The sequence below is a fragment of the Ambystoma mexicanum genome, chromosome 13 (genome assembly GCF_040938575.1).
Source record: "Ambystoma mexicanum isolate Mex_15411 chromosome 13, UKY_AmexF1_1, whole genome shotgun sequence".
Classification (NCBI taxonomy): domain Eukaryota; kingdom Metazoa; phylum Chordata; class Amphibia; order Caudata; family Ambystomatidae; genus Ambystoma; species Ambystoma mexicanum.
Window position 1 is genome coordinate 617,855,413 of NC_090938.1, and position 27,070 is coordinate 617,882,482.

At 46.7% G+C, this 27,070-nt stretch overlaps 1 protein-coding gene across 2 annotated transcripts in view; it reads left to right on the forward strand.

Moving 5' to 3' along the window:
* Nucleotides 1-2,664: 2,664 nt before the first annotated feature.
* The window catches only part of P3H4 (prolyl 3-hydroxylase family member 4 (inactive)), a 95,822-nt gene continuing 71,416 nt past the window's right edge, over nt 2,665-27,070 (forward strand). Inside the window, exon 1 of one of the 2 annotated variants that reach the window (XM_069634505.1) lies at nt 2,665-3,474. In XM_069634505.1, the coding sequence (XP_069490606.1) occupies nt 2,968-3,474 (507 nt within the window). In that variant the 5' untranslated portion in view covers nt 2,665-2,967. The remainder of the gene's footprint in view (nt 3,475-27,070) is intronic. The other variant, XM_069634506.1, reaches the window with a different exon arrangement.

A 27,070-nucleotide genomic window follows, 5' to 3' on the forward strand; every position in this document is an offset into this window, starting at 1 on the left:
CCCACAGCTACTGCTGCTTGTGCCCGACATTGAGGGTGGGCAGGCCCTCCAGACCTTTTCTGGGTCGGCCCCAGCATCCCATATCCCTGCTCGATATGGCTTCCAGCACCCGTGTCTCCTGCTCCTGTCTCTCCGGTCCGCCTCTCTCCTGCACCAGCCGACTCCAAGCTCCAGCCTGCTGTTTATCCCTCTTCTTGTGCACAGCCCGCATTTTTATACCCATTGGGCTTGCTAAGTGACCTAGGGTGAGGGTAATTTAGTTCAATTTGCCAGGCCATAGTTATAGGGACATGCCTGGCTGCTCCATCTGACCTCCTCCATAGCCCTCTTCTTCGTCTCAGTACCAGAGTGGTGTTTGGTGAGGTTTACATTAAAGGAAGTGTTCATAACTTTGTGTTGTCTCCTCATGTTGGTCTTTGGCTGATATTGGCTTGCATTAACAATATGAGGCTGATATGTGTCTGTATTAAGAATATGAGGTTGATATATATTTTTCTCACCCAAAGGAGGATGTGTCATCCTAGTTGGTCTCTTCTTTGTCCCAGTGAAAAAGAAATATTTCTGGGGAGCATTTTGCAGGGGAGAAAAGGGGAAAGGCTGACAGTAACCTACAAAGGGTATTGGGACAGAAGGTTCCTTTTGGAAAGGGAATGTAGGATACCATGTCTCACCTAAGGACGTCCTCTCCCCACTCCCCAAGTTCACTCCACCCAGGTGATCCTCCCTTGCATATCCACCCCCAGGATCGGGATCCAAAAGTGATGGCCTGTTGCTGGCCACCCAAGAGGTGGATTCTGGGGGAAAGAAGTGAGGACGCCCTCAGGTTGCTCACAGTGCGTACCATAATTTTGGCATTGAGCATTTATGAAAGTGGAGTCTGATTAGCAGACCACCCATTCATAAATAGAGTTACCTGCATAATTTTACGTGAACAGAAATGCACCTCCTACTGGGGATTCAGGCTGGGAACTGCAGGGCTAAACATGCAGCTGAGCGCACCTGCGTCTCCTCACACATGTATTCTTCATAGGTGGCTTGAAGGACTCGCTCTAGCACCACTGCTCATGCACCGAGGAACCAGACAGCTCTCTCTGCTTCCAGGTTCTTTTTGTGGGCTGCGTGGATGCTGGAGGGCCATTGTGGCAAGCAGGGTCTGGTCCGGGGTAGCAGGTAAAAACAACACGTATGTATATATGTATGTATGTGTGTACATGTCTATGCATGCATGTGAGGGTGTGTGTCTAAGTGTGCGTGTGAATGAGTTTATGTGTATGAATGAGGGAGCATATGTTGTATTTTTGCGCGAATCATTGAGAGAAATGAATGGCTGTATGAATGTATGTTTGTTGGGGAGTGGGCCTCTGTTTGTGGGGTGAGGGGTCTATTTGTACAGCAGCAACCAGGGCATTTTTTTGTGGAATGGCTTTTTTTCCCTAGGCATCAATGGTAAAGCAAACATGATTAGTGTTGTTATGTCGCTAGACTAGCCCACGTACGTTGGTGGCGCTAGTCATTCCATATATTCGTAATGTGGCATGGCATTTTTACTGGCACAGCCAACGGGTTTATGTTCTTATGTAGTCTAAGTGGCATATATTGTCAGAGCCAGCACAGATATGTTGTCTTAAAGTTTCAGGGATATATTGGTTCAGCCAGCATGGCCATGTGTGGGCACAGCGGCCATCATGAACATGTTTTTATACTGGCATATGGCATATATTGTAATGAAAATGTGTCAGAAAACGCTCCTATGCACTGTGTTGGCTTGCATCTATATTAGTTTTTCTTGATGCTCTACAAAACGGATTGCCAACTGTGGAGCTTTTTACCCAGATTCTCACAGAAAGTGTGCTGTAAAATGCACCATTTTAACTTCTACTTTTTAAATGTTCTCAGGGGTCGGGTGAGAAGACCCACGAACCTCCCCTTGTTGGTTCGGGATCCCTCGCTATGTTCGGTCATGCCCGCCTATTTGCAGCAACAATTTACGCCCCTACAATTAAAAAAACTGACTAGCACAGGAGCCCAGTACAGAGGACAGCGGAGGTAACCGGGGACAGGAACCTCGATTTGACATCAAAGCCATGTTTACACTTTTCAGCTTCTGACTGTATTTCCCAAACGAGACTTAACAAAGTGGGGTCTGGGAATCTCTCTACCAGCAGGAACACAGCCCAATGACCTGTTCTTGGGTGAATGACCCCTTTCTAATGCTACCAAGTCTTCAGCTCACTGTCCCTTTCACAGAGAAAAATTGTCACAGCATATCAGTCTTTGTCCTGCCCACATGGGCAGTCCAGCACCGAAATGCTAGACCATTCTACTCTGAACAAGAGTACCAGCAGCAACCCCAGGCCTCATCAGTGAGGTGAAGCTGTGCTTCTAAGAACAGTGAGCAAGGGGTCCACGTCTGGATCGCCCTCGTAACTTAGGGCGAGACCCAAAGTTAATGTATGCCAAAACAAAGGGGGGTGTGGGAATCACTCTACCAGCATGAACACAGCCCAATGAGACTGTTTGTCACTGCTGCAGGAAATAAAAACACTATTTGGCTTTTAAGCCATGTACACCGCGCGCTTCACCGCTCACAAGGAAGACTCCTCTTCCTGGCGTCTCCCATTCAACCGGCCAAGATGCGTTCTCTGGGCTTCCTCCGAGCACTAAGACCCTGCAGAATCCTCCTGCTCATCTCCCTCCCACCTTTTTTTAAAACCAAATTTGGGAAGAAAAAAAAAGTTCCAGATGGGCCCCCAAACTTCTTTTTTTTCTTCCAGTCGTTCATTTAAGGAATTCCTGGAGTTTGAAGCTACGTGCGGGGCAGGAACAACACCCGGGGCAAGAACAGAAACACCACCAGGAGCAGGGCGGTAAGAGCAGTGGGAGCTGCTCCAGCCTCGGCGCTGCCAGAAGCATATCTTACACAGCCTACAAGAGGGTGATCGGGTCATAGCACCCTTGGGTGCTGCCATGGACCGCCTCAGCCCCCGTGCTTGCCACTGGGCTCTGCTGGGGACCGTCCTCCTGCTGGGGAACCCCTGCCTCTCTCAGTACGAGAAGTACAGCTTCCGGGGGTTCCCTCGGGCGGACGTGGCGCCCCTAACAGCCACATACGCCCTGGCCATGGAGAACTACGAGGGGGAGAGCTGGAGAGAGACGGTGCGGCTCCTGGAGCATAGCCTGCGCCTGCACCGCCTGCTGCGGGACAGCGAGGCCGCCTGCGGCCGGGACTGCGGCCGGCTGGGGACGCCAGACCTCCCCGACCCCCAGCAGGGCTGGCTCTGGGAGACCCCCGAGGCCCCGGAGGGATGGCACCGGGAGCTTCTCCTCTTCCGCCGCTTGCTGCACACCGCCGTCTGCCTGCGCCGTTGCAGGCAGGGCTTGCCCGCCTTTCAGGTGCCGTACCCAAGCCGGGACACGCTGCGGGACTTCCAGCGAAGGGAGCCCTACCAGTACCTGCACTACGCTCTTTTCAAGGTGAGCCGGGACTTGTGAGCGCCGAGGGCAGGATTCTAGGCGCTAGCTTGGAGAGTCCAAGCGCAATATAATGGCTTCAGCGTGTTAAATGTGGGCTTGGAAATGCCACACAGGCGACAATCAGCCACCGATGGTCTTCTCGAGACCATTAGGTAATATATAGAAGCTACTGAAGAAGGATGTATAGTTGCGCCTTGTGCTATAGGGGCTCAGACCGTTAAATAGCGCTTTAAGAGCTATGTATGTACGGCCTTCTACTTCCTTTACGGTGGATATATAGAAGCTTCTCGAAGTTATGCATGGCTGCCTATTTGCCCTGTTTTTTTAAAAATTCATAGGCGCCTGTTAATTGTCAAGAGGCTTCTAAATTCTATAGTCGATTCATAGCGCTGTATAGCTCCTTATACGGACTTCTGAACTCAAAATTAATATTTCCGTGCGGTTTATAGAGGTTTTCGCGCGCTATATACACACATTATTATGTGGCACAAAGGGGCATAATGCGTGAACTCTATAAAGCATACCCGTGCTACACGGGCACCCTGGTTGCATGGGGCTTTTAAGCACTATGGAAGCGCTTCTATGTGCTACGTTTGTGGTTTGGATGTCTAGATTCTAGGAAAGGCAATGGCCGCATCAGTAATTCTGTATCCAGGGAGAGGCGTTGGGACCGAATCCCCCAGCACTGGCTCCCGTTGGCTCCCGTATCACCTTTCAGACCCAGTTCCCCACCTACGAGCTACCGACTGCACCGTTACATGCACTGCTCCCAGCAAAGCATTCCACTGGGCCTCAGTTCTCCCCAGGCCCGCGCAGGGCAGTGTAACTCGGTCGTTATCCAAATCTAGGCTGGTCAGCCCTATATTTTGCGTTGCACTCTGGGACGTGCAGTCCTGAATGTATCCCAGGAAAGACAACTAAAAGTACCCAGTGGCAAAGCCAACCATCGCTCCACCAGTAAAAAAAAAAACAAAAGTGAGCAATTTGTATTCTTGATCGATCCCTTTCACGCTCCCACATACTATGAAGCGCCTTGAAGTGATTCCGTTTTCAGAGCTACGCGGTGCAAGTGTGTATCTTAATGATTGAATTCTGTGCGCCTCTTCCCAACCAAAAGTAGACCCCATCCCTTAAATGGCATACATATATATTCAATGAAAAAACGATGTTAAAGGGACGTTATGGTTACAAGCAAAACCGAAAAACCCCAAAAATTCGCCAGTTATGGTAAGCTAAGCAACCATAACTCGCAACACCTCCGTGCACTGCTAAGACTAACACCCAGGACATCAAATATGACATCACAAATGTCATTGATTACATCACATATCTGGCCCACTTGTTTTTCTTCACTGACATATCTAGGCCAGGTGGTTTTGTTCACTGACAGTCAGAATATTAACATTCAAAAGGTGCTGTGTATCTTAAACTTGCCATATGTTCTTAAAGTTTGGTCTCAGCTCATGGTGCAATAAGCAGGCCTCTCAAACACAATTCATTTGTATATATGAAGATAAATTTTAATGCTATTAACATTTTCTGATGATGTTATTTCTTTCTTCCTTTAGTTTCCCTGTGTGTGCCTCTGATGTGTATGCTTTGTTGGTCTTCATATGTATTGTTTGTACTATCACAAGTGTGTAGTAAGTCTTGAATTGTTAGCTAGTTATTACATGTTTAACATTACACAATCACCCCGGACATCGTGTTACCAACATTATAAACACAACCCATTGTAGGGACTTTTCATCAAAATAAATTTCACATGTGATTTCATCAATGACATTTGTGATGTCATCTTTGTCCTGGGTGTTAGTCTTAGCAGTGCACGGTGGTGTTGCGAGTTATGGTTGCTTAGCTTACCATAACTGGTGAATTTCTCAGTTTTTTCGGTTTTACTTGTAACCATAACGTCCCTTTGACAATGTTTTTTCATTGAATTTCATAGCTTTTTATTAGTGCAACTTAACCATAACGTCCCTTTTAACAAAGCTTTTTTCAGAGAATTTTATGAGTTTTTACCAGTGCATGATAATATACTTACACAATATAGCAACATTTTTGTCCAATTTACAAATGTTCACCTTACAACTTTGCCATGTTCCACCTTCTAGCATCATTTTTAACACTTCTATACTTTTCCCACTGTTTTTGCTTCCGTTAACGCCCACGAACGTCTGACGTAATTGCAGACCTTCCAGACAGTGCCACGTGACCATGGGCTTGCGTGCCGCATCATGCCGTGTCCATGAATGCGTTTGCACTTCATGTTCGGGTCCTTGCTTCGAGGACAGTTCGGAACTGCATTTGCTGCTGATCTAGGAACTTTCAAGTTCAAAATGTACCCTTGCACAGATCCTACACCTATTCTTACACATCATCCATTAACAATCTGGTACAAAGCACATATTTGGAAGAATAGTAGCATTTTTCTCTTAAAAATTGAATCAGCTATTGCCATCACTCCTCTCCAAGAGCCACCACCACTCAGTGAAATGCACTGAGTGCATTCTCAGTCGCGGACTACCTGGATATTACTCCTACAGGACCACCTCCATGTGCTGCCACACCCAGTGCCTTAAGTGGCACTAGAAATTGAGCCGGGGCCCATCGAGGGAGCGTGGCCTAACAACGGGGTCTTGATGGGCTGTTAGGCCACGCCCCCTTGACGAGCCCCGGCTCAATGGGCTACTGGCACCCCTGCCAGGCAGCCTTTTGTAGAGATTAGCTCCCTCTCCCCCCTATGGGGGAGAGGGTGCTGATCTCTGCATTTATTTTGTATAGGCTTGCCTGGCAGGGGACAGCGCCTCGCCGATTCAGCCTTAATGGTGGTGCTGCCCCTCGCCAGCTGGGGAGGTGCAGCGTCACCATTAAGGCTGAAAGGGTGAGGCCACTGGAAGCAGAGGCCTTTTTCCTAAAGACTGAAACTCCCGCGAATCCGCGGGAGCTTCAGTATTTAGAAAGAAAGCCCTCTGCTTCCAGCGGCCTCACGTTTCTCCATAATGGTGGCGCCGGCCCACGTGCATCCCTTGATTAAAGGGATGCCTCGCAGGTGCAGCGCCACCATTATAGCTGAAAGGCATTTTTTTCTGAAGCCTGAAGCTCTCGCACATGAGCGAGAGCTTCAGGCTGTAGAAAAAAATGCTTTTTCGTGTAGTGGCCGGGGTTTCCCGGGGAGATTAGTGGGCCCCGGCAGGGCCCCGCCTCAAAACGAAATTTCGGAGCCTGCCGGGGCCCAGCCCCGGCAGGCCCCGGCCCACTTAAAGCCCTGGCCACATCAAATCCAACCACTGCAATGCTCTCAGAAAGATTGTTCCTTTCTTAGCACGTAGTAGGCTTTTTTCCTCCACATCATCTTCCTCAACCAATACTGTAACCACACAGCCTACTTCTGTGGGACACAAAATCCCACCAGCTACCTTGCAAGCAATAAAAGAGGCTGTTGATCTATATCTTTCGAAGACAACAGTCCTCTGTATATACTGCAGCACACCACTCTGCAGGGGGAAGCAATTTCAAAGTGCTTTTGAAGCTGTAATCAAGGTGCATGAGAAACAAAAATAAATAAATAACAAGGGCTCTGGACTATTATCCATGCCCTGCAATGGGAGATAAAGGCCATTGTCACCCCTGGTTCCCAAAGCGGGAACCCGGGTTGCTTAAAAATAGATTTTTCTCCCTACAGCGGGGAAGGAACATCCTTTTCCAAGATGGCCACCATGGAAAGGGAAGCCGGCGCTCTGTACACATACCCTCTTCCCTTTCCATGGCAGCTGCACAAGGTGAAGACAGAACCGTATGACCATATCACCACAAGCACATTTTCTTTCCCTCTTCCCTTTCCATGGCAGCCTGCTGAAGGCAAAGACAGAACCCTATGACCATATTGCCAAGCACATTTTTTTTTTCCTTTCAAACCTATCCCACTTTCGAATACCTCTACCACATAGCCGGTCCTAGGTGGACATTACCACTTTAACTCCATTTTTTGTCCCTCCCGGTCATGGCCAGTAGCCAGATTGTCCGGGTCATGACCTTATACCATGACCCGGACAATCTGGCCACTGTCCATGGCCACAGTCCCCAAAGGTATATCACTATTTTTTTGTACCTACATTATGACACTTGTAAAAAAAAAAAAAAAAAACTGTCACATTTGCAAAATTATGCTTTCAGGTCCTTGCCAATGCTCCACACACGAGTTTGCTTAAAATCTGCCCATGTTTTATTTTTTCAAAAGTGTCAAAATGTATGTACATACAATTTATTTATTTATTTGAATTTGTAAAGCGCACAAACAGCCCGCAGACATCGAGGCGCTGGAACAGTGGTTAAGCGTGCTTACTTGAGGGTTACATTGAAGCCGCCCTAGAAAAAAAATACTTGAAAACAATAGTCATATAATTTAGCCCTCATGCCCTCATTTTGACAAAATCCAATCAGACTTTACAGAACCATTCAAGGTTAGGTCTATAATCTTTCTGAAAACCTTTGTCCACATTCGTCAAATGGAAAAAAGTTATAAGCCATCTAAAAATGTTGAGACCCCCCTCTACTTTAGCCCCCTCTTGAGAAAATCCCACAAACTAACATTTAAATCCAGATTTCAAATTGTTTTGCAAACATTTGTGCAGATTCGTCAAAAGGCACCACATTTATAAGCCTTTACATTATTTTGGGACCCCCCCTCTCATTTTGCCCCCTCTTCACAGAATCCCACCAAACTTTGCAAACCCTTTCAGAGCCAGGTCTAGAATAGAATTCCAATATGTCATGCAGTTTCAATGAGTGGGGCCAAAGTTATATGCCATCCAAGAATTACTTTTCACCAACCCTGTAAGTGTCTGTGAACTTCACAGGACTGTTTGCAAACATCTGGACGGTTTGCAGACTTTTACAGTGAAAAACACCTGTTTTTTGGCTCCTTATGGACATATCCCATCCCATCCAATCCTCATCAACCCTCACCTCCCCAGAGATTGTTTAATAAGTTTGACAAATGCAATGTTGTGTTTTTTTTTATATGTTTTTACCACGAAGTCCGCAGACACCGGCCGATGCCTGCGAATCCAACATGGCGGGCATTTCCAAAAATCTGACACCCTTCACGCTTTTTACCATCCAATTAGTGAGTATGTCCGCGGACATCACGTCACTCCCTGTACCAATCGGAGGCCTGTCCGCGGACTGAACAGGGAAATGGGTCCGCGGACCAGACACAGATATCACACTTTTTTTTAACCCTTCTTTTTGGTTGTTAAAAAAAATAAAAATACTGGACGGATTTCCACCAAATTTACAAAAGTTCACTTTCAGGACCAAGCCTCTGCTCCTGCTGCAAATTTGGTGAAAATCCGTCCAGCGGTTTGGGCTGTAGGCGTGAGCAAATTTCATTCCATTCAGTCTATGGAAAAATAAATTGTTTTGGGACCCCCCTATAACTTTGCCCCCCCTGACGAAACCTCGCCAAACTTGCTAAAGGAATTCAGACCGGGCCATATACTTGTTTTGCAAAGTTTGGTGAGGATTCGTCCTGGGGGAGCGAAGTTATAAACTGCCCAAAAAGTGCTCTTCCTATGAGTTCAGCAACTTAACCATAACTACAGGGCTGCTACCGCAGGCCCTGTAATATGTGTATTTGCAAGTGGTGGAGCACCCTTATGACATTGCTTATTAAATCATCACAAGACATCACTGGAAGTTACACCACATTGGTGACAGCCATGACCTATTGTTGCATTAGGCCCTTTCAATCCATCCAATGTAGCCACTAAGGTTGGCCGCCATTGGCCATGGCCTGTAGCTATGTCCACATGCCTCAGGCCCCACCCAGCCATGTTAAATAGCCATAGTGCAAAGTTTGCTCCCATAAAGGGTCCATGCGCAACTAGCCAGACCCTGTGGCCAGGACCAATGGCCACACTGCCTGGGCCATAGCCTAGGGTCATGAGTGGGCCAAGCTAGGCCACCAATAGTAGCCACTGGGCCTGGCCGCAGTGGCCACTTTAACACCATAACTGCATAGTTCAAATATATTTGCGCCCCTCACACTTTGTGTGAAATTAGTTTTGGGAGAGACGGACTCCACAGCGGCAGCACCGGGGCTACTCCAACCCACTTAGGAATCTTGGCTACTGCACACCACACTGAGGTTCAGCCACTAAAGCACCAGTGGGGGAGGGGGGAGTGTTGGTTTCTAACTACAGAAATGGACAACCACAAGGACCAGAAGTCCCTTCAAAGCTGGGAAAGGATCTAACCATTAAAACCTGAGAAGCGAGCATGGGTCTGGAACGTGCTAGGAGAACACCTCTAGAGGTGCCAGGAATTGGAGTGTGCCCCTAACTCTTTGTGTTACTATGTATGGATACGCAGTGCAGGAAATGGCCATAACAAGACGGAGCACTGGCAAAAATTGTCTTGCCTCGAGCAAACCGCGTTTTCTGACAGGCTGCTCCCTAACCCATTCCTCAAGGAGTAGTGCCTGCCTACAGAGACTCGTACACAAACTGCCAAGCCTCACATACAATTTTGAAGCTGTTCAAACTGGTATATATAGGTATATATATCCTGCATTTTACAGACCTCTCTTTATTAAGGTGATTATTGTGTCCAATCAAAACAGAAGAGTCCATTATTTGCTTAAAAGGTTTTTTTAATGAATCTCTGTAAGACATGTTTAACATTTAAAATTGTGGACATTATGTTGTTCCCCTAATGCTTTTTGCTTTTATGCTAATCGCCAGGATTGAGTTATATGTAAAGATACTGTGCTGCACAACCTGGCTGGGGGCCACGCCCCTCCTTTCCAAAGCCCCGCCCCCTCCTAAGAAGTAACGCTTCCCCCAATAAATGCTTTCCATTTCCAGCCCTGTAGATATGTGGATGCATTATAGCTTGATGCACAGGGGATGACGTGATTTTCTCAGAATCACACAATTTTGGTCAAGCGCCGGGATTAGAACGCAGTTCTTCAAGGTCAGCAACTCCTAATGTACCACGCACACGTACAGTGCACTGAAATGTCCTGGCGTTTCTCACCTAAATAAAACGTGCATTGACAAAGCCAATAGCTATGTCTTTTGCGGTTGGGCATTTTATAGGCACCTGCCAGGAATTCAACATTTGCCATACATTCCCATCATGCGTCAGATACTGCCATTTTATTCTCTGGTTCTCACATTATGTGACGTGCATTGCTGACAATCCCATACAAACTACTGCCATCAACGGTCCAGGAACTCGCTCCATTGCCAGGTTTTGCATCCAATGTCTTAGTACTCACACTGTTGCTATCCCGGCTTCTCCATTCATTTGCACGTATCAACCGTTTATAGAGCGGTTCATCATCATCACAGGCTTCTTGCTGCTAGAAAAGAGAACGTAGCAGTAAACAATGGCTTCCCTGTAGAGCAGGGGTGCACAACTGATTTTGACAGAGGGCCGAAAGTACCTTACATGAGGGCTATAGTGGGCCGAAAAGTAATTGTGGGCGGGGCGGTAGGCGTGGCGTGGCAGGAGGCTTTTTCATCCCCCAATTGGTATTAAACACATGGAAAAAGAATATGTTTTTGAGGGGTAACGATTTTTATTTGCATTTCAAACTTACATTTTGTACTACACATTTTCCATTGTTATAATTTATTTCTATTCAGTTATTGTATATCGTCTGTTTAATTAAATTATATATATTTTATTGACCCTTGATTGGACATTCTGTTATTTTGGACTGCTATAGTTTGCTGTTTGGGTTGCCCAAGAGGAGTATGGCCTTCGTACAGTCAGGTTTCCTCAAAAAGCAAAGGATGTACATCTCCTAACTGTGCCTGTTTTTGCTTTATTATTGGGTTCATTCTTGGAGGTGCAACACTATGCCCCATGGCTCCCACCCCCAACCAAACACTATGCGCCATGGCCCCCTCACCACCCCCAACCAAACACTATGCCCTATGGCCCCTACCCCTCAAGCAAACACTATGCCCCATAGCTCCCACCCCCAACCAAACACTATGCCGCATGGGCCTCCTCGCCCCCAACCAAACACTATGCCCCATGGCCCCCCTCACCCACAACCAAACACTATGCCCCATGGCTCCCACCCCCAACCAAACACTATGCCCCATGGCCCCCCTCACCCCCAACCAAACACTATGCCCCATCAGCAAACAAACTCTCAAGCATGCACCCATACAGACCCAAACCCCCCATCTCAGCACACAAACTCTCAAGCATGCACCCATACAGACCAGAACCCCCACCCCCCAAATCAGCACACACACTCTCAAGCATGCACACATACAGACCCTGCATCTCAACATACACCGCACTTACACTCCAAAACAAACATTCTTGCACACCTGACACCCCCCACCCCTGCATCTCAACATACACAAAACAAACATTCAAAACCAACCATTCATGCACATCCGACCCCCCACCCCTGCATCTCAACATACACAAAATAAAATTCAAAACCACACATTCATACACACCCGACAACCCCCCCACCCCAACATACACAACACAAAAATACAGCAAAACAGACCCGACACACAAACACAGACCACTTACCGGAGACGTGCTGGAAGGCAGGTAAACTGGAACGCTGGCGAGGTAACTGGAATCGTACTACGGCTGGCGTGGTCCAAGGCTGAAATGCCTTCCGGCATCAAGCCTTATGGACCACGCCAGCCGTAGTGCTGGCACTCCATTGGTGCAGCACACACCCACTACGTGGCTCGTAGGAGCGACGTGGTGCGTGTGTGCTGAGCCAATGAGGACCAGTGTTTTGTCCGGCCCGGAAGACAACAAAGACTTTCCTAATGGAGGGCGGCCGATGCTGCTTGCAGGCTGCCCTCCATTAGGAAAGTCTTTGTGCCTCGCGGGCCGGACAAAACAGCATGGCGGGCCGCAACTGGCCCGCGGGCCATATGTTGTGCATCCATGCTGTAGAGGAACTGCTTTTCTGTTCTACAAGCAAAGAGAATGGTCTTAAGCATCTTTTTAAAAGAGCCAGTGGTCATTTTGAAGGCTAATATATGCATGTAAAGAGTTCCATTGGAGCGCTGCATGTGTCGAGAAGGCCCCACCCTGTCTTGCCCTTGTAGCCACTGGAATCATCAGCAGCGGGGAATCAACTGATCGCGGAGGTCTAGAAGGCATATCAATCCTAAATGTATTTGTCAATAATCTATAGCTAATGCACCAAGTATCACGATGGACCAGGCATGCTGTTTTCAAAAGAATCCTGCTGGCCAACAGCACCCATTGCAGGCTTATAATTAGAAAGATCTTTAGGTTGGGCAAGACCGCCCATGTTTCCCCCTCTCGCCGTGCCTTGCACTGGTTAGCAGTGGAAGAACGCATTAGATTTAAGGTGGCTTGCCTTATCTTTAAATGCTTGAATGGATCGGCCCCAATATACTTGGAAGATAAGATTCAACACTACCAACCATCGAGATGTCTACGATCTAAGGACTGTTTGCTTTTGTCCATTCCCCCCTCAGTCGGTACAACAAGGGGAGACAGAAGGTTTGCTGTCTTTGGTCCGAAACTGTGGAGCTAGATTTGCAGAGAATCAGGACCCTCGAATCACTCTATCAGTTTCGCAAGGCCTCAAAGACGTTTCAGTTCAGATAAGGGTCTTTTGCAGTTGTTGCTTTTTTTCTGTGCCTCCGTTCCTGGGCTCAGCTTTGCCTCGCATGAATGTATTGTTTCAGCTGTGCCGCTATACGGTTTGGTCCATCATGTGCGCTACATAAATGCACAAATATAAGTGGAGGAGCGATTTGGAAAGTCTCTTATGGATTTTTTAGCAATCAAATGTTTGAAATGTTAACATTGTTTTGTAATTTTGTATATTCCTATATTCTGTGCACTCTCCCTTAATGTATATTGACACAAAAGGCATTGAGCCAAGTGTTTCAATAAAAAAATGGAAAATGAATTGAAATTGCTGTGGTCCTGCTTAGAAAGATGGTGTAGGAGACTGGGCAGCCGCATGTGGGATCAGTTGGTGTGTCCCAATAGACGCCTTGGCGAGCCGTCCGTGCACCGCGCACAGCGTGAAAAGGAGAACAGGTACAGACTCTGACGCCGTGCTCTGATCTTTGCAACTGACTTAATTTGTCTGACTAGCTAAGGTCTTCATCTTGCTGAATTCCCAAAGTCCATCGACTGCTGAGGAACTGCCTCCAAACTTAGCTATTTTGAAGACACCAACTGGCACATTAGCGGGGCATCCTCAGGGATCGGAATTATGGGGCGTTGGATGCCATAAAGCACGTGCTTTTAGCATAGAAGTACCTGGTGAGCTTGATACTAGCTGCAACCAGGAGCTACTTTTGGCTCCCCAGGTGGACAGATAATGAACAAACACACGTTTGTAACTTTAACTGTGTGCATTTGGGATAATACTTGAACATTAGGACACATCTATATGACATTAATGGACAAAATGGTTATTATATTATGTGGAAGTTAGATTTCTGGAACGCTATGTACTAGCGCCTGGTTCCCCAATGGTAGCTCCCGGTCACTGGTTAACGCTTGATAGCCAAAAGCTGCTTTTAGCTCCTGCTCATCGAATCTTAATCTCGATCTCTGAATCCTCAAATACCAGACCAACCAAATCTAGGCACCCGATGCAAAGAGCCATCAGAAGAATAAAGTTGCCAAAGAGGAGAAACGGAAATGGCACCTTCTCCAGTTACTCAACTAAATGGCAGATCACAGACCCTCAGTCAAGGAAGGCAGCAGATCAGACTCAGTTAGGCCCATCCCCCTTCACCCGTTATGAACTCTTCCTCCTGATGGACAGCAGTGCGACTAACTGGGACCCCCAGGTGGATAGTTTATGCTAAAATGAAAGTCATCCAAGAGGCCTGCACAAATCCCAGGTCCCTTTTCTATCTCCAGGAAACCACCTCACTTCTCCATCGCACCTTACACCACCTACACACACAGCCACCGCACAGAGACATAATCCTACGTGTAATTCCCCTTCCACCTTGATCGAGCAATACCACATCTCCCATCCTTCGCTCTATTTCTTTATTGCCCTTGGGTTCTTTCCTCAGCATAAAACACATACCCAAGCATCCCTGCCACGAACCACATACCCGCACCCCAGACTCTGGCACTTCCAGGCTGAAAGGGGCCCCTAGGGGTCCCTCGTGCTATGGAAACTAGGCAATAACCATACACAAAAAGATGCGCCAGACACGAGGTTCAAATTCCCAATGCTAGGGTTTATTGCAAGCAAAAATAGTCTCAATTGGCCAATTGTGGTCTCACGCCCCGTGACGTGAGTTTCCTAGACCTCGAGGGACGCAAGAGAGCGAATTACGTACATCAGTTACATATATACAAAATGCATATCATACAATCAGCAATGTCATGTTTAACACCCCTCTTCATTATGTTCCTTTGAACTCGGGATGACGATGGACATATCCGATGAGTATGACGATTATGACACTTTCCATGTCTATTCTAGTAACAATGTGCAATTAGAAAGTGCGGAGGCATCTTTTAGTTGTTGAACAGAACACAGTGGTTCTGTTCTTGGAAGCAAGCTGCACACGGGGGAAGAGCCACATTCCAAGCTTTGCTATCTATGAGGTACTATTCGTGTCTTGGGAGCCGACACGTTCTAAAGGGTTTTGCGAAGGGGGGCAGTAGGAAGAGCATAATGCAAGCCTTTAGCTGTTTTATTCTACCATCGTACGAGACTGGCTGGCAGCTGTGAAGTGATTAAATACCCTGCAGCTCTCTCCCAAGGCTACAGAGAGGGAGCATGGGCATTCCTCTCTGGGCTACTCATGAGGAGTTTCAACAAACTCTTCAGTCCCGCGACCTTGTCCTTTCATATTCAGACAACAATGTTAATAGTTGAGCAGAGTAAGCAGAATCCACAAGAATTGCAAGCTGCAAAGCAGTTTTTAGACAGAAAGCAATGAGCAATGGTTAACAAGCAAAATGGCGATTCTTGCTACATTTAAAATGGCCGCTCGTTGGTCAAGCATAGCAGTTTATATTTCTATAATTCGGTGCATAAAACGGTTGGCCCACGGCCATCAAGTTACGTCTATCATTCAAATGAAGGGTATTCATTTTTCCAGATTGACAAACCCTCCTTTTGGCCGTATGCCAAACGTCTTATTTATTCATTGTATCCTCCTCCAATGAGGATACGTCTGGGGTATCTATGGCTGAACCATCTTCATCATTAATGTCTATCACCATGAATTGTTTTACTGCTTTTGTTTCCTCAGTGTCTCTGTTATTTTGGCCATGCGTTTGTTTTCCTCTCGACACCATGTGCATACATCCCTTAGTACATCCATCAGTTATTTCAGTGCAGACTATTGGTAAGCATTGTATGCAACAGCAGCATGTTGTGAATATCCCAAGTACCATCATTGGTATCGAAATTAACTTCCATCCCCAAGACTGCAATAATCCCCAAAACCAGGATCCTATCCCCCAACCCCCTTCTTCAGTAGAGAGTGTGGAACTTATGACATGTAATTTCCGGATCGCTTTAAATATCGTAGGGAAGTAGTCATCTATATACACACAGCATGCAGTTTTTACGAGTTTGCAAACTCCCCCACGACCAACTAATATTATATCGAGAGCCATCCTGTTTTGAAGTGCCATTAGTCTTATTCCTTTTTCTTCTAACGTCATATTCAATAAAATATCTGTTGTGGAATCTATTGTTTTTTGTAATATTCCAGACAGTTTTTTTATATTGTAAGAATTTTCTATTTGGGACAAGAACGGTATAAATGATTTGGCTATATCCATTGCTATCATTCCATCCTCGCTACTCCTTTGAGTTCTACCTTTTGTTAGTTTGGCTACTTCTGCTGTCTCCAAGAGGAACACTCCTGGAAACAGCAGACCTAGGTACCATGTACCTCCCCAGTTCCTAGGTAACCATGGAAATGCTTTTTCTCCACATGTAAAATAAACAGGGTCTCCTACGTACACAGGTTCTATTTCGTGTTTTAAAACCACTGTGTTCAGGCAGTTGCTAAACGTTCCTACTTTATAGGAACCCTTTTTCTGTAGACATAGGGGAGCAGTTTTGGGGCTGTGATCCACTGTATAGGCAGGGGGCACAGCATCTTTGTTCCATTCATCCCTCATTCGAAATGTCATTACTGATGTTTTTTCTGCTGGCGGGGTTGGTCTATTTTGCCTATGTAATCTATCTAGTCTTGTTATCTTTCGTGTATTCTTTCTCATGGGTTCTAGTGCAAACACGCAAGCTTTTTGGAATGTGGAACAACCCACGGGTCTCATGATCACTTCCTCAAATTCATTCATATTGGTCTCATCTAGCTGACCCGTATTACTCTTGTTCCATTTCCCAAAGAACATTGCACTTAATGTTACCTCACATGAATAAATCAATGGCAACGGTTGTACATACCAGCCTGGTAAATGGGCGCAAACCCAGCAATCTTTTTTCTTTAAAACCGCATGGGTCATGTTCATGATGAACAACAATGTATTGTTGCCGTATACTTCTCTATGTCTCTCTTCCATTGGGGGCAAAGTACCAGTGATTACATGAACCGGGCTTTCAGTAGCTGCTTTTGGCAAAAGTGTTTCTAATGGGTGTACGTACTCCAGGAACCATAGTGTTATAGCTGTTATTGTTGGTACTATCATACTTAAGAAACACAGGACCAATGTCCAAATCAGTACCTTATTCCTTTTACCATGCTTTTTCCCTAAATTTACAGTCTCTAAATATATTATCTTTTCAGCAGGGGTGCAGGAGGAGGCTGAAACTGGTCTTGACTTATTCTTCATCGTCATTCTTCTTGCTGGCAAAGTTCGTCGCAAATGTCTCTCGTTCTTGATGCCAGAAAAGTTCAACGAAAAATGTCACAGTTCAATTCTGCCAGCCTTTTCACAGCCTAGATCATTTATCCACTCCGAGCAAGATTAGTTCTTTCTCCCACTGCTCAGACGATTTCCGAACAGTTCTTTATTGATAGAGTACTATGTGCATCCAGCTTGTCCTGCTCTGGCTTAGGACACATGTACTCTATCAGCCTTAGTACTTATGTGCGTCCAGCTTGTCCTGCTCTATCTCCTGACACATGTACTTTTATAAGCGCACTGAGGAGCCGTGAGTCTTGAATTGTCCGACTTGCACAATTCTCACACTTCTCTCCTCTACGCCCCTGGCTCCTACTCCGTCCGTGTGTGGAACCAAAGCAAAAGAAAAGCACCAAAGATCTGTGGATCACTTTGCCTGTCGAGGCCGCAAATTATACCGATTCACTCCTGGTATTGTATGATCCGTGAATAATGCCGTTGCATTTCCAGTATTAGGCTCAGAGTCAGCCTGTGGCACAATGATGGGTAGCGATGAGCGTCGTGGCAATAATGTAGTTTCTTTTTTTGGCTTTGGTGCATTTGCAGAAACCGGTGGGCGCCAAAGGGGTACACGCGTTGTTTCTGCTCGTGTTTGCCATGCAGGGTTTGTGTCGCTCGGCAGTGATGTTGTTTCTGTTGAGCACCGTTGGGGCACTTTTCGCCCTTTCCCCTCACTGGCAGCCTCCTCAGGCTCTGTTTCGAGTTTCACTTCTCGCTTGCGCTTTGTTTCAACTTTCACTTCTCGCTCAGGCTGATGCTGTGGCATTGGACTGCAACAGCTTCTTTAGTTTCCGAGACCGTTTCCTTTCTCTGGTCGTCGGAAGTTGTCAGCAGTCCTGGGAATCTTTTTGCATGTGTTTCATGGATCCATGCCTTTCGTCCATCTATTCGGATGTCCGTTTGCGTCGCCAACAGTACTTGGTAGGGGCCGCGCCACCTGGGTGTTAATGCTGTCTTTCATTCGAAATTATTAATCCGGACCCAGCTTCCAGGCTCCAGCGAGTGCCCCGGTCCCGTATATCGCACTGGTAACGCCTCCTGCACCTGCTGATGAATGAAACGCAACTTCTGTATTAAAAGCCCACAGTACGTGCTTAACATAGGATGCTCGACCACACATAATCTTTTGGGCTGCGGTGCGCACCATACATTTGCTGGTCTCCCCATTATAATCTCATAGGGGGAGAGCCCAGTCTTAGCCTGCACAGACGTGCGCATACATAACAGCGCTAGGGGTAATGCATCCACCCAACTCAACTTGCTCCCAGTGCAGATTTTTGCTATCTTTGACTTCAAGATTCCGTTATGTCTCTCCACAAGCCCAGCAGAACTGGGATGCCTGGAACTGTGGAATCTCTTCTCTATCTGCATACCTGCACAGATCTGTAGCACTACTGCGCCCACAAAGTGGGGGCCGTTGTCTGACCACAGGACACGGGGCAACCCAAACCGGGAGAAATACTCTTTTAACATTACTTTTGCTGTGGACATGGCAGTACACTCTTTTAAAGGATATGCCTCCACCCCCTTGCTGAATGCACAAATTACCACTAACACATATTTGTAGTTCTGGCACCTTTCCATTTCTATGAAATCAAAATGGACCACCTCAAATGGCATAGAGGGTGTGCCGAAACTACCTGCTGGAGTCTCGGGTCCCTTCCCTACATTGTGTTGTAGGCACGTAATACAATTCTGCATTAGTCTTTCTGCATTCTTTTTTATGTGCTCATTCTTCCATACTGTGGATAAATGCTGTACCATCTTCTTCGCGCAAATGTGGGTAGGGCTATGCGCCATTATAACCATTGCAGTCACGTAACAATTTGGCAACATCCAGTTCTTTATTTCCTTGTCCACCCAACATCCTTCCAAATCTAACTCAGCAGAGCCCTCAGCCAACCCCTGAATCTCTTCGGTCGTGGCCTCAGCCTGCATTTCTTTGACTGTGGCAACTCCATTCTCTATCATACAAGGTACTTCCTCAGTCTGTACTGTCATCATTTAATTCCCCAAATCTGTGGCTGTTTGCTTCGCAATCCTGTCTGCAAATGCGTTTCCCTCTCCCACTCTACATGTTACTTTCTTATGCGCCTCGCACTTCACTATAGCTAGGCGCTTTGGAAATGTGAGTGCAGACAACAATCGCACAATCAAAGGGCCATGCTGAATCCTGGCCCCATGTGATGTCAAGAAACCCCTCTCAGCCCAAAGTCGGCCAAAGTTGTGAACCACGCCAAAGGCGTACTGGCTGTCAGTATAAATATTCATGTTCAAATTCTCAGAGAGTTCACAGGCTCGGGTCAATGCTATTATTTCTGCGGCTTGCGCCGCATTGTAGGGGATTCTTCTGCTTTCTACAACACTCTTTAGGGTAGTAATTGCATATGCGGCCGCTGATGTGCCATCAGGTAATTTAAAACAAGAGCCATCACAAAATAACTCCCGATCTGGCTCTTTCTGTGGGATATCGCCAAATCAATCCTTCCCTTTGTTTCTTCTTCAGTGATCATTAAACAATCATGGGGTGGTGATTTGTTGTCACCAATTTCTTCTATGGGCAGTGGCATTAATTCTGCAGGATTCAATGCGCTACACCTCATTATTTGGATGTGGGGTGCAAACAAGATGAGCTCATATCTTGTCAGTCTAGCTGAGGTGAGGTGTTGCGTCTGTGTCCTATTTAATAGAACGTCTATAGCATGTGGCACCATCAGAATTAAAGTGTGCCCCAATACCATTCCTTCCGTTTGTTTCACTGACGCAGCAGCCGCTGCGACAGATCGCAAACATCGTGGTAGTGCACGCACTACAGGGTCCAACGCGCAAGAAAAATAACGGCACGGCCTATTTCTACCACCTTGTTCCTGTGTCAAAACCGCCAATGCACATCCTTCACTCTCACTCACAAATAGTCTAAAGATCTTTTTATAGTTAGGAGTGCCTAAAACTGGCGCAGCACACAATGCAGCTTTCAATTGTTCAAACGCTTTCTGACATTCCTCATTCCACTGTAAAGGCATCTCTGCATCCTTTTTAGTCAACTTTATCATCGGCTTCACAATCAACGCAAAATTACTGATCCACTGCCGACAATAAGAGGCCATGCCTATTACAGCTCTCACTCCTTTTTGAGTTTTTGGAATAGGCATACTAGAAATACTTTCTATGCGTTCTGGTGTTAATCTTCTCCCTTCTTTCGAAAGTAGGTAACCCAAATAAGACACCTCCTTCTGATTATACTGGAATTTCTTCAAACTTGCCTTATGACCATGGGTCGCTAAGTGTGTCAATAGTAATATAGTACTTTCTTTACAGATCTCTTTTGTGTCAGCAGCTAATAACAAGTCATCTATGTACTGCAAAAGTACGCAACCTTCGGGTAATTCTAGCATGTCTAGCTGCTCTTTTAGCGCTCTGCTGTAAAAGCTCGGGCTTTCTGTGTATCCTTGTGGAATGCGTGTGAATGTGAATGATCGACCTCCTAGAGTGAACGCGAACAGATATCTACTGCTTTTATCCACTGGAATGCTGAAGAATGCGTTCTTCAAATCGACTACACTAAAGTATTCTGCAGTGGCCGGTATCATTGTCAGTATTGTTGTGACATCTGGGACCAAAGGGAATTGTGGGTCTACCACTTTGTTTAATGCGCGCAGATCAATTATGAAACGATAGGGCACCTCATTGCCTCCTTTCTTGTAAACTGGAAGAATCGGGCTGTTGCACGTGCTACCTGCAATTTCCTCAACCACCCCCAATCTCACCAGGTCAGTAACAATGCTTTTCAATCCCTTCTCACCTTCAACAGAATTTTTATACTGGGGAATTCGTGGTAGTGTGACACCTTCTTTCAAAGTTATTTTTGCTGGCTCTATTTTCAAGCATCCTACATCGTTATCATGCATTGCCCACAGACAGGTTGGTACTCTACGTAGCTCTTCTGGCAACTCCTTTGACATAAATTCCGTCACCGGTGCATCGTGAGGCCACATCGTGAGGAACACCCCGTCTGCTGTACAATGCATGACTGCCCCCAATTGTCTCAACAAATTTAATCCTAGCAAGTTCTCTCCACAATTTTCTGTCAAAAGAAATGGACACTGTTCCGTAAATGGTCCTATTGTAATTGGGACAGCTTCGGACATGGGGTTAATTACTGGTGTACCTGCGAACCCTACAGAAACATTCTTTTGCCCCGACAGTGGTATCTCCGGAACCAAGTGGTGGTCTATCGAGCACTTCTGTGCCCCTGTATCTACAAGGAAATGGTGCTCCTTATTCCCGACTCTCATTTCTACGTAGGGTCCTCTCTGATTCACGGGAAAAGACACTGGTTCCGATCCCTGCCGTGGGCTGTCCTATCGAGAAAATAACACATCGTCCGATGTGTAGTCACCGCTACTGCTATAATACGTGTTTGGTTGTGTATCAAAAATATTCCCATTTCCCCCTCGATGTCCTCCACTCTGATCATTTCTCTGTTGGCCCTGCCCGCCCTGATTTTGGTTCGAAACACTGTGGTTCAATGCCTGGTTCTGTTGCGCTTGGTTTTGACCATAGGATTGGGTTTGAGTACCTCCATTGGTATATCCCTGCTGCTGCTGCATGTTATTTCTGCTTGGGCCGTTTGACCCCTGATGTCCTCTATGAGGCCTTCTCTGACCAAACCCACCTCTATTCTGTAGATGCGGGCATTGTGCTCGCCAGTGTCCTTCCTCCTTACAATACGCACATTGATTTAATCCCAATGACGCCCCATGCATATTATTCAAATTTCCTCTGCCTTGTGCGTTTCCTCTAACTCTATTGTATCCAATGACCTGCTGCAGTAACACCCCTACTATCGTTTGCATCGCTTCTTTTCTCATCTCCAATGGGTACCCATTACATATCTCACTTACTTCCTTTACTGACGTTCTTTTGTTCGACATCCATCGCATTGTTTCCCCTACCCATACCTGCAATCTTTATTTATCACCTATTTGTCCCAGTACCGGCAAATGCTTTGTACCACCTGGAAAAACTCTCGGCCATGATTTTTTCATATTCAACCTTGACGCCTCCTTCCTACCTTTCTTAATAAACTCTCTACTATACTCAGGCGTAGCAAACATCTCAGCATATCTGTCTTCCATTTCATTTTTTACTTCAATGAGTTTGTGCACATGTTTTCTTACATCCTCATCTCTTTGCTCACTGCGTGCTAACTTATTCAAATCAAACAATCGCTGTGGCGGTAAATTCCCAAGTATCTTTTTCCATTCTCCCACCAAAATTTCCCCCATGCATTCCAACACTACCTGTCTCTCGTTGCTTCTTCGGTACCCATACAATGAGGCCAATGCTGCCGTCTCATCATTTCCTTCTATGTACATTTCTGCCTCTTGCCGTAATTCAATCTTTCTTTCTTTGCTGATCGCACTTCGAGTTACCCGTCCAAATCCTGTTCCTTCAGCCCCGCCTCTCGCCTCCCCTGTCTCAATTTCGACTTCGGGAGGGGCGGATGGTGCTGAATCTGTCTCTGGAGCGGGAGGTGCGGATGGGACAAGTGACACAGGTGGCATCTGTGAAGGGCCTTCCTGGATGCTAGGAAATTGTGTGTCCGCAGTCTGCACTTGTGGGAGTGCTCGCGCTGTGGGTGGGGCTTGGGTTAACGCTTGCGTGAGGGGAAGTGCTTGGGCTACGGGAGGGGGTATGAGAGCTACTGGTTGGGCCTGCGCAGTCACTGCTGGCGTGTTTGGTTTCGATTCTGGTTTTGGGCCTCGACTCGTGTTAGTTAAAAAATGTTCCATTAATTCTGCTATGTGTAGTTCCCGCTGCGGGTATATTCTTTCTATGTTCATCTGGTCACGTCTCCCTTCCCGTCTTAGACTTGCCGTCCACTCCTCCTCTTCCTTTTCTTCTGCTACCTCAAGCTTCGTTTTGTGCCTACGCGCATGCTTCTCTCTACTCCTAAATCGGAGCATTGCTTCCCTCCTCCAATCTTTGGACAGTCTCATAAGCTGCAGGTCGTGCTTTCTTTCTAATTGGCTCCCTTTCTAGGTTATCAATCCTCCCAATCTCAAAACTACCATTAATCGGCCACTGATGGTCGGGTTGCTTTCTAGTTTGCCTATGCCAAATTTCATAAAATATTATCGCACTCACACCATATTTTGCATACATATCATAATCCGGCGTTCCCCCAAGCGGTGCACTTTGGCCATATTCCAAGGACTGTCTACCGCAGCTGAAAAGCCCAGCTAAAGTGGACAGTACCCCAGGCATGTTTCTTTAACCTTCCCCTTTGGTTAGCTAACTTTTACCTGGACGTTTGAATTTGCAAAATCAACACTCTACCAAAAATCAGGTTTCTCTTTGAATCGGGGAATGACTCACCTGATAAAACAAGTCGCCTGTCCTAACGCAACCTCTCCCAACGTCGTGTCTGCGCTTCTCTGGCTTCTGCCTCGTCTCGGGACCCTCGCCTCCTTTGCCCTCTGGCCCGGTACATCGATCAGGGATCAGATGTGTGCAGATCTGCGGAAGGAATCTCTCCTCACTTCTACAGGGCGCCCCGTACACTGCTTGATCCCGGCTCGCCATTCTTCCGCCTTTACTCCGTTACAACGTATACGATGGGGCAAGTGGGGGAGGGTCCATATTCGGGCGCCATCTTGAAAGGGGCCCCTAGGGGTCCCTCGTGCTATGGAAACAAGGCAATAACCATACACAAAAAGATGCGCCAGACACGAGGTTCAAATTCCCAATGCTAGGGTTTATTGCAAGCAAAAAATAGTATCAATTGGCCAATTCCGATCTCACGCCCCGCGACGTGAGTTTCCTAGACCTCGAGGGACGCAAGAGAGCGAATTACGTACATCAGTTACATATATCCAAAATGCATATCATACAATCAGCAATGTCATGTTTAACACCCCTCTTCATTAAGTTCCTTTGAACTCGGGATGACGATGGACATATCCGACGATTATGACACTTTCGATGTCTATTCTAGTAACAATGTGCAATTAGAAAGTGCGGAGGCATCTTTTAGTTGTTGAACAGAACACGGTGGTTCTGTTCTTGGAAGCAAGCTGCACACGGGGGAAGAGCCACATTCCAAGCTTTGCTATCTATGAGGTACTATTCGTGTCCTGGGAGCCGACACGTTCTAAAGGGTTTTGCGAAGGGGGGCCGTAGGAAGAGCATTATTCAAGCCTTTAGCTGTTTTATTCTAACATTATTCTACCATCGTACAAGACTGGCTGGCAGCTGTGAAGTGATTAAATGCCCTGCAGCTCTCTCCCAAGGCTACAGAGAGGGAGCGTGGGCATTCCTCTCTGGGCTACTCATGAGGAGTTTCAACAAACTCTTCAGTCCCGCGACCTTGTCCTTTCATATTCAGACAACAATGTTAACAGTTGAGCAGAGTAAGCAGAATCTGCACGAATTGCAAGCTGCAAAGCAGTTTTTAGACAGAAAGCAATGAGCAATGGTTAACAAGCAAAATGGCGATTCTTGCTACATTTAAAATGGCCGCTCGTTGGTCAAGCATAGCAGTTTATATTTCTATAATTCGGTGCATAAGACGGTTGGCCCACGGCCATCAAGTTACGTCTATCATTCAAATGAAGGGTATTCATTTTTCCAGATTGACAAGGCGTATGCACCCACACTTCAGGTATCAATCTGCTTCCCCCTGCATCCGCTTACCACTATGGCCCCCGCCTTTTCTTACAGAGCCACGAACAATGAAGCCACTCTCGTCCCGTGGGGCATTACGAATTTGCATATTTAATATTCATGCTATAAATTTGCATACAATGGATCCTAATGGGGGTTATACTTAAACCCTGACTTGGTGTGGCCCTCATGGATGGTCAGCAGGTAACTATAGATTATATACAGGGTATGAAGTCCCTTCCCTATACACACTGCTAGCCGGTTAGGGAGGCTTGCCTGGATCTGGGCCTGCAGTTCACGTAGCATATGGCACGTGAGGAGTACTGAAATCATTAAGGACATATGCCCCTACGGAGCCAAGGTATGTAGCGCTTTGATGAGGCCTTGCAGCGTCCCGCTTGCAGGCACCAGACAGGAAACATGCTCTCCCCCTGCCTCTGTCTGGGAGCATGTCTTCCACTGGACACCTTGCTGTGTGCAGCCTTTTGCAGGGCGCAGGTTTGCATATAGAAGAATGCACACAGTGTGGAGTGTTTGGTATGCAGTACTGGCCATCTCCACCCTTTACCAGGTACATGCCAGCGAGTGCTTATTGGTGGTGCAGCCACCAAACAGGCAACGCTAAACTTAGAAGGCAGAAACTGGCCTTATTTTGGATGAAGATTCCACCATTATTTGAGCGGAGGTGCTAACCCTATACATTTGGGTGGGGGGCTAACTTCGGAGACTGCGGGGGAAGGACACATTTACTTGTGTGGGGGTATTTAACTTCTTTACACATTCTAATGAGACTATTCTGGTGCAGCTTTGGTGTTACAAACAGTTAACTCTCTCCTTCACATCTGAGACCACACTCTTAAGGACTGCTGTGAGAATGAGCGGTGTCATGTCCCCTCTACCCTTGCAACCACTGCCCTGACATGCAAGTACTAGCAATCCATCACAGTTTCAATTGCCTACACATGCATGCATATGAATGCAGTTGTTAACTATGAAATGCTTTACATTAGTAATTGCCGGGCCTTTGTTAAACGTCCAGCTGTAGGGACTGGTTGTCTGTGGCCTATCCTGCCACAGCTGTGCAGGTCAGCTAGGGCAAGTCAACATAACCCCAAGTTTCAGGGGGAGGGGGTCTAAAGCCCAATGTAGCCATTGGCCATTGCGCCTTAGGCAGAGGCATAGCCAGGATTATCTAACAAGTGGGGCCTGAAGCCAATGTCGTTGGGCGCATTGCAGTGTCATTAACATCTGTAATTGCCCACAGAGTGCTGCTGAGCGGGCATTTACAGATTTTGGGTGGGCCTGCTCAGACCCTACCCTGTCTACAACTTTGGCCTTAGGTGCCCAGAAGCCTGTTTTAATGGTCCCAAACAAAGCAAGAGCCTCTAAGGAGGTCTGAGGGCACCGAAGCCCTGGAATATCCCTAGAACCATGGTGCTATGCATTCTAGCACCCCTGAATGTGGCAGAGGTCTGGGGAGGCCAAAAACACATTCAAACTCTCGTTGCCCCTGGCATGACTGAAAGCATAAAAGTTCTGTGAAGTAACCACCGATGTAAATGACAATGCGAGTTTATTGGTAAGATTAATTGTATAAGTAGAAGAGTAGAATTAATACCGGGACATCCACTCCCAGCCAGTACAGCAGCTCCAACTGTCAACTCTGGAATCCCTGAACCCTAACACCACCACCCTTCCAGCAACCCTTAAGGTTCCATCATGACCTCACAGACATCACACACCCAGCAGCAAGAAACCCAATTTGAGATTACTAGACTTCTCCCTCCCTACAATAAACAAAGAGAGAGAGAGTCATCCTGAGATTACAACACCCTGCATATGACGTTTCAATTAATGGTGTGCCTCATTTTCATTCATTTGTATGATGGAGAAGAGGGACAGAACATAACTCACATTTCCAACGCTCCACCATACAAGTAATTCAGCATTTGAGCCGGCATGGATTTTCAAGCTGTTGCAAATGCTGGGAATTCCTATGGACTCTGTCTGCTTTTTGCCCCAGCAG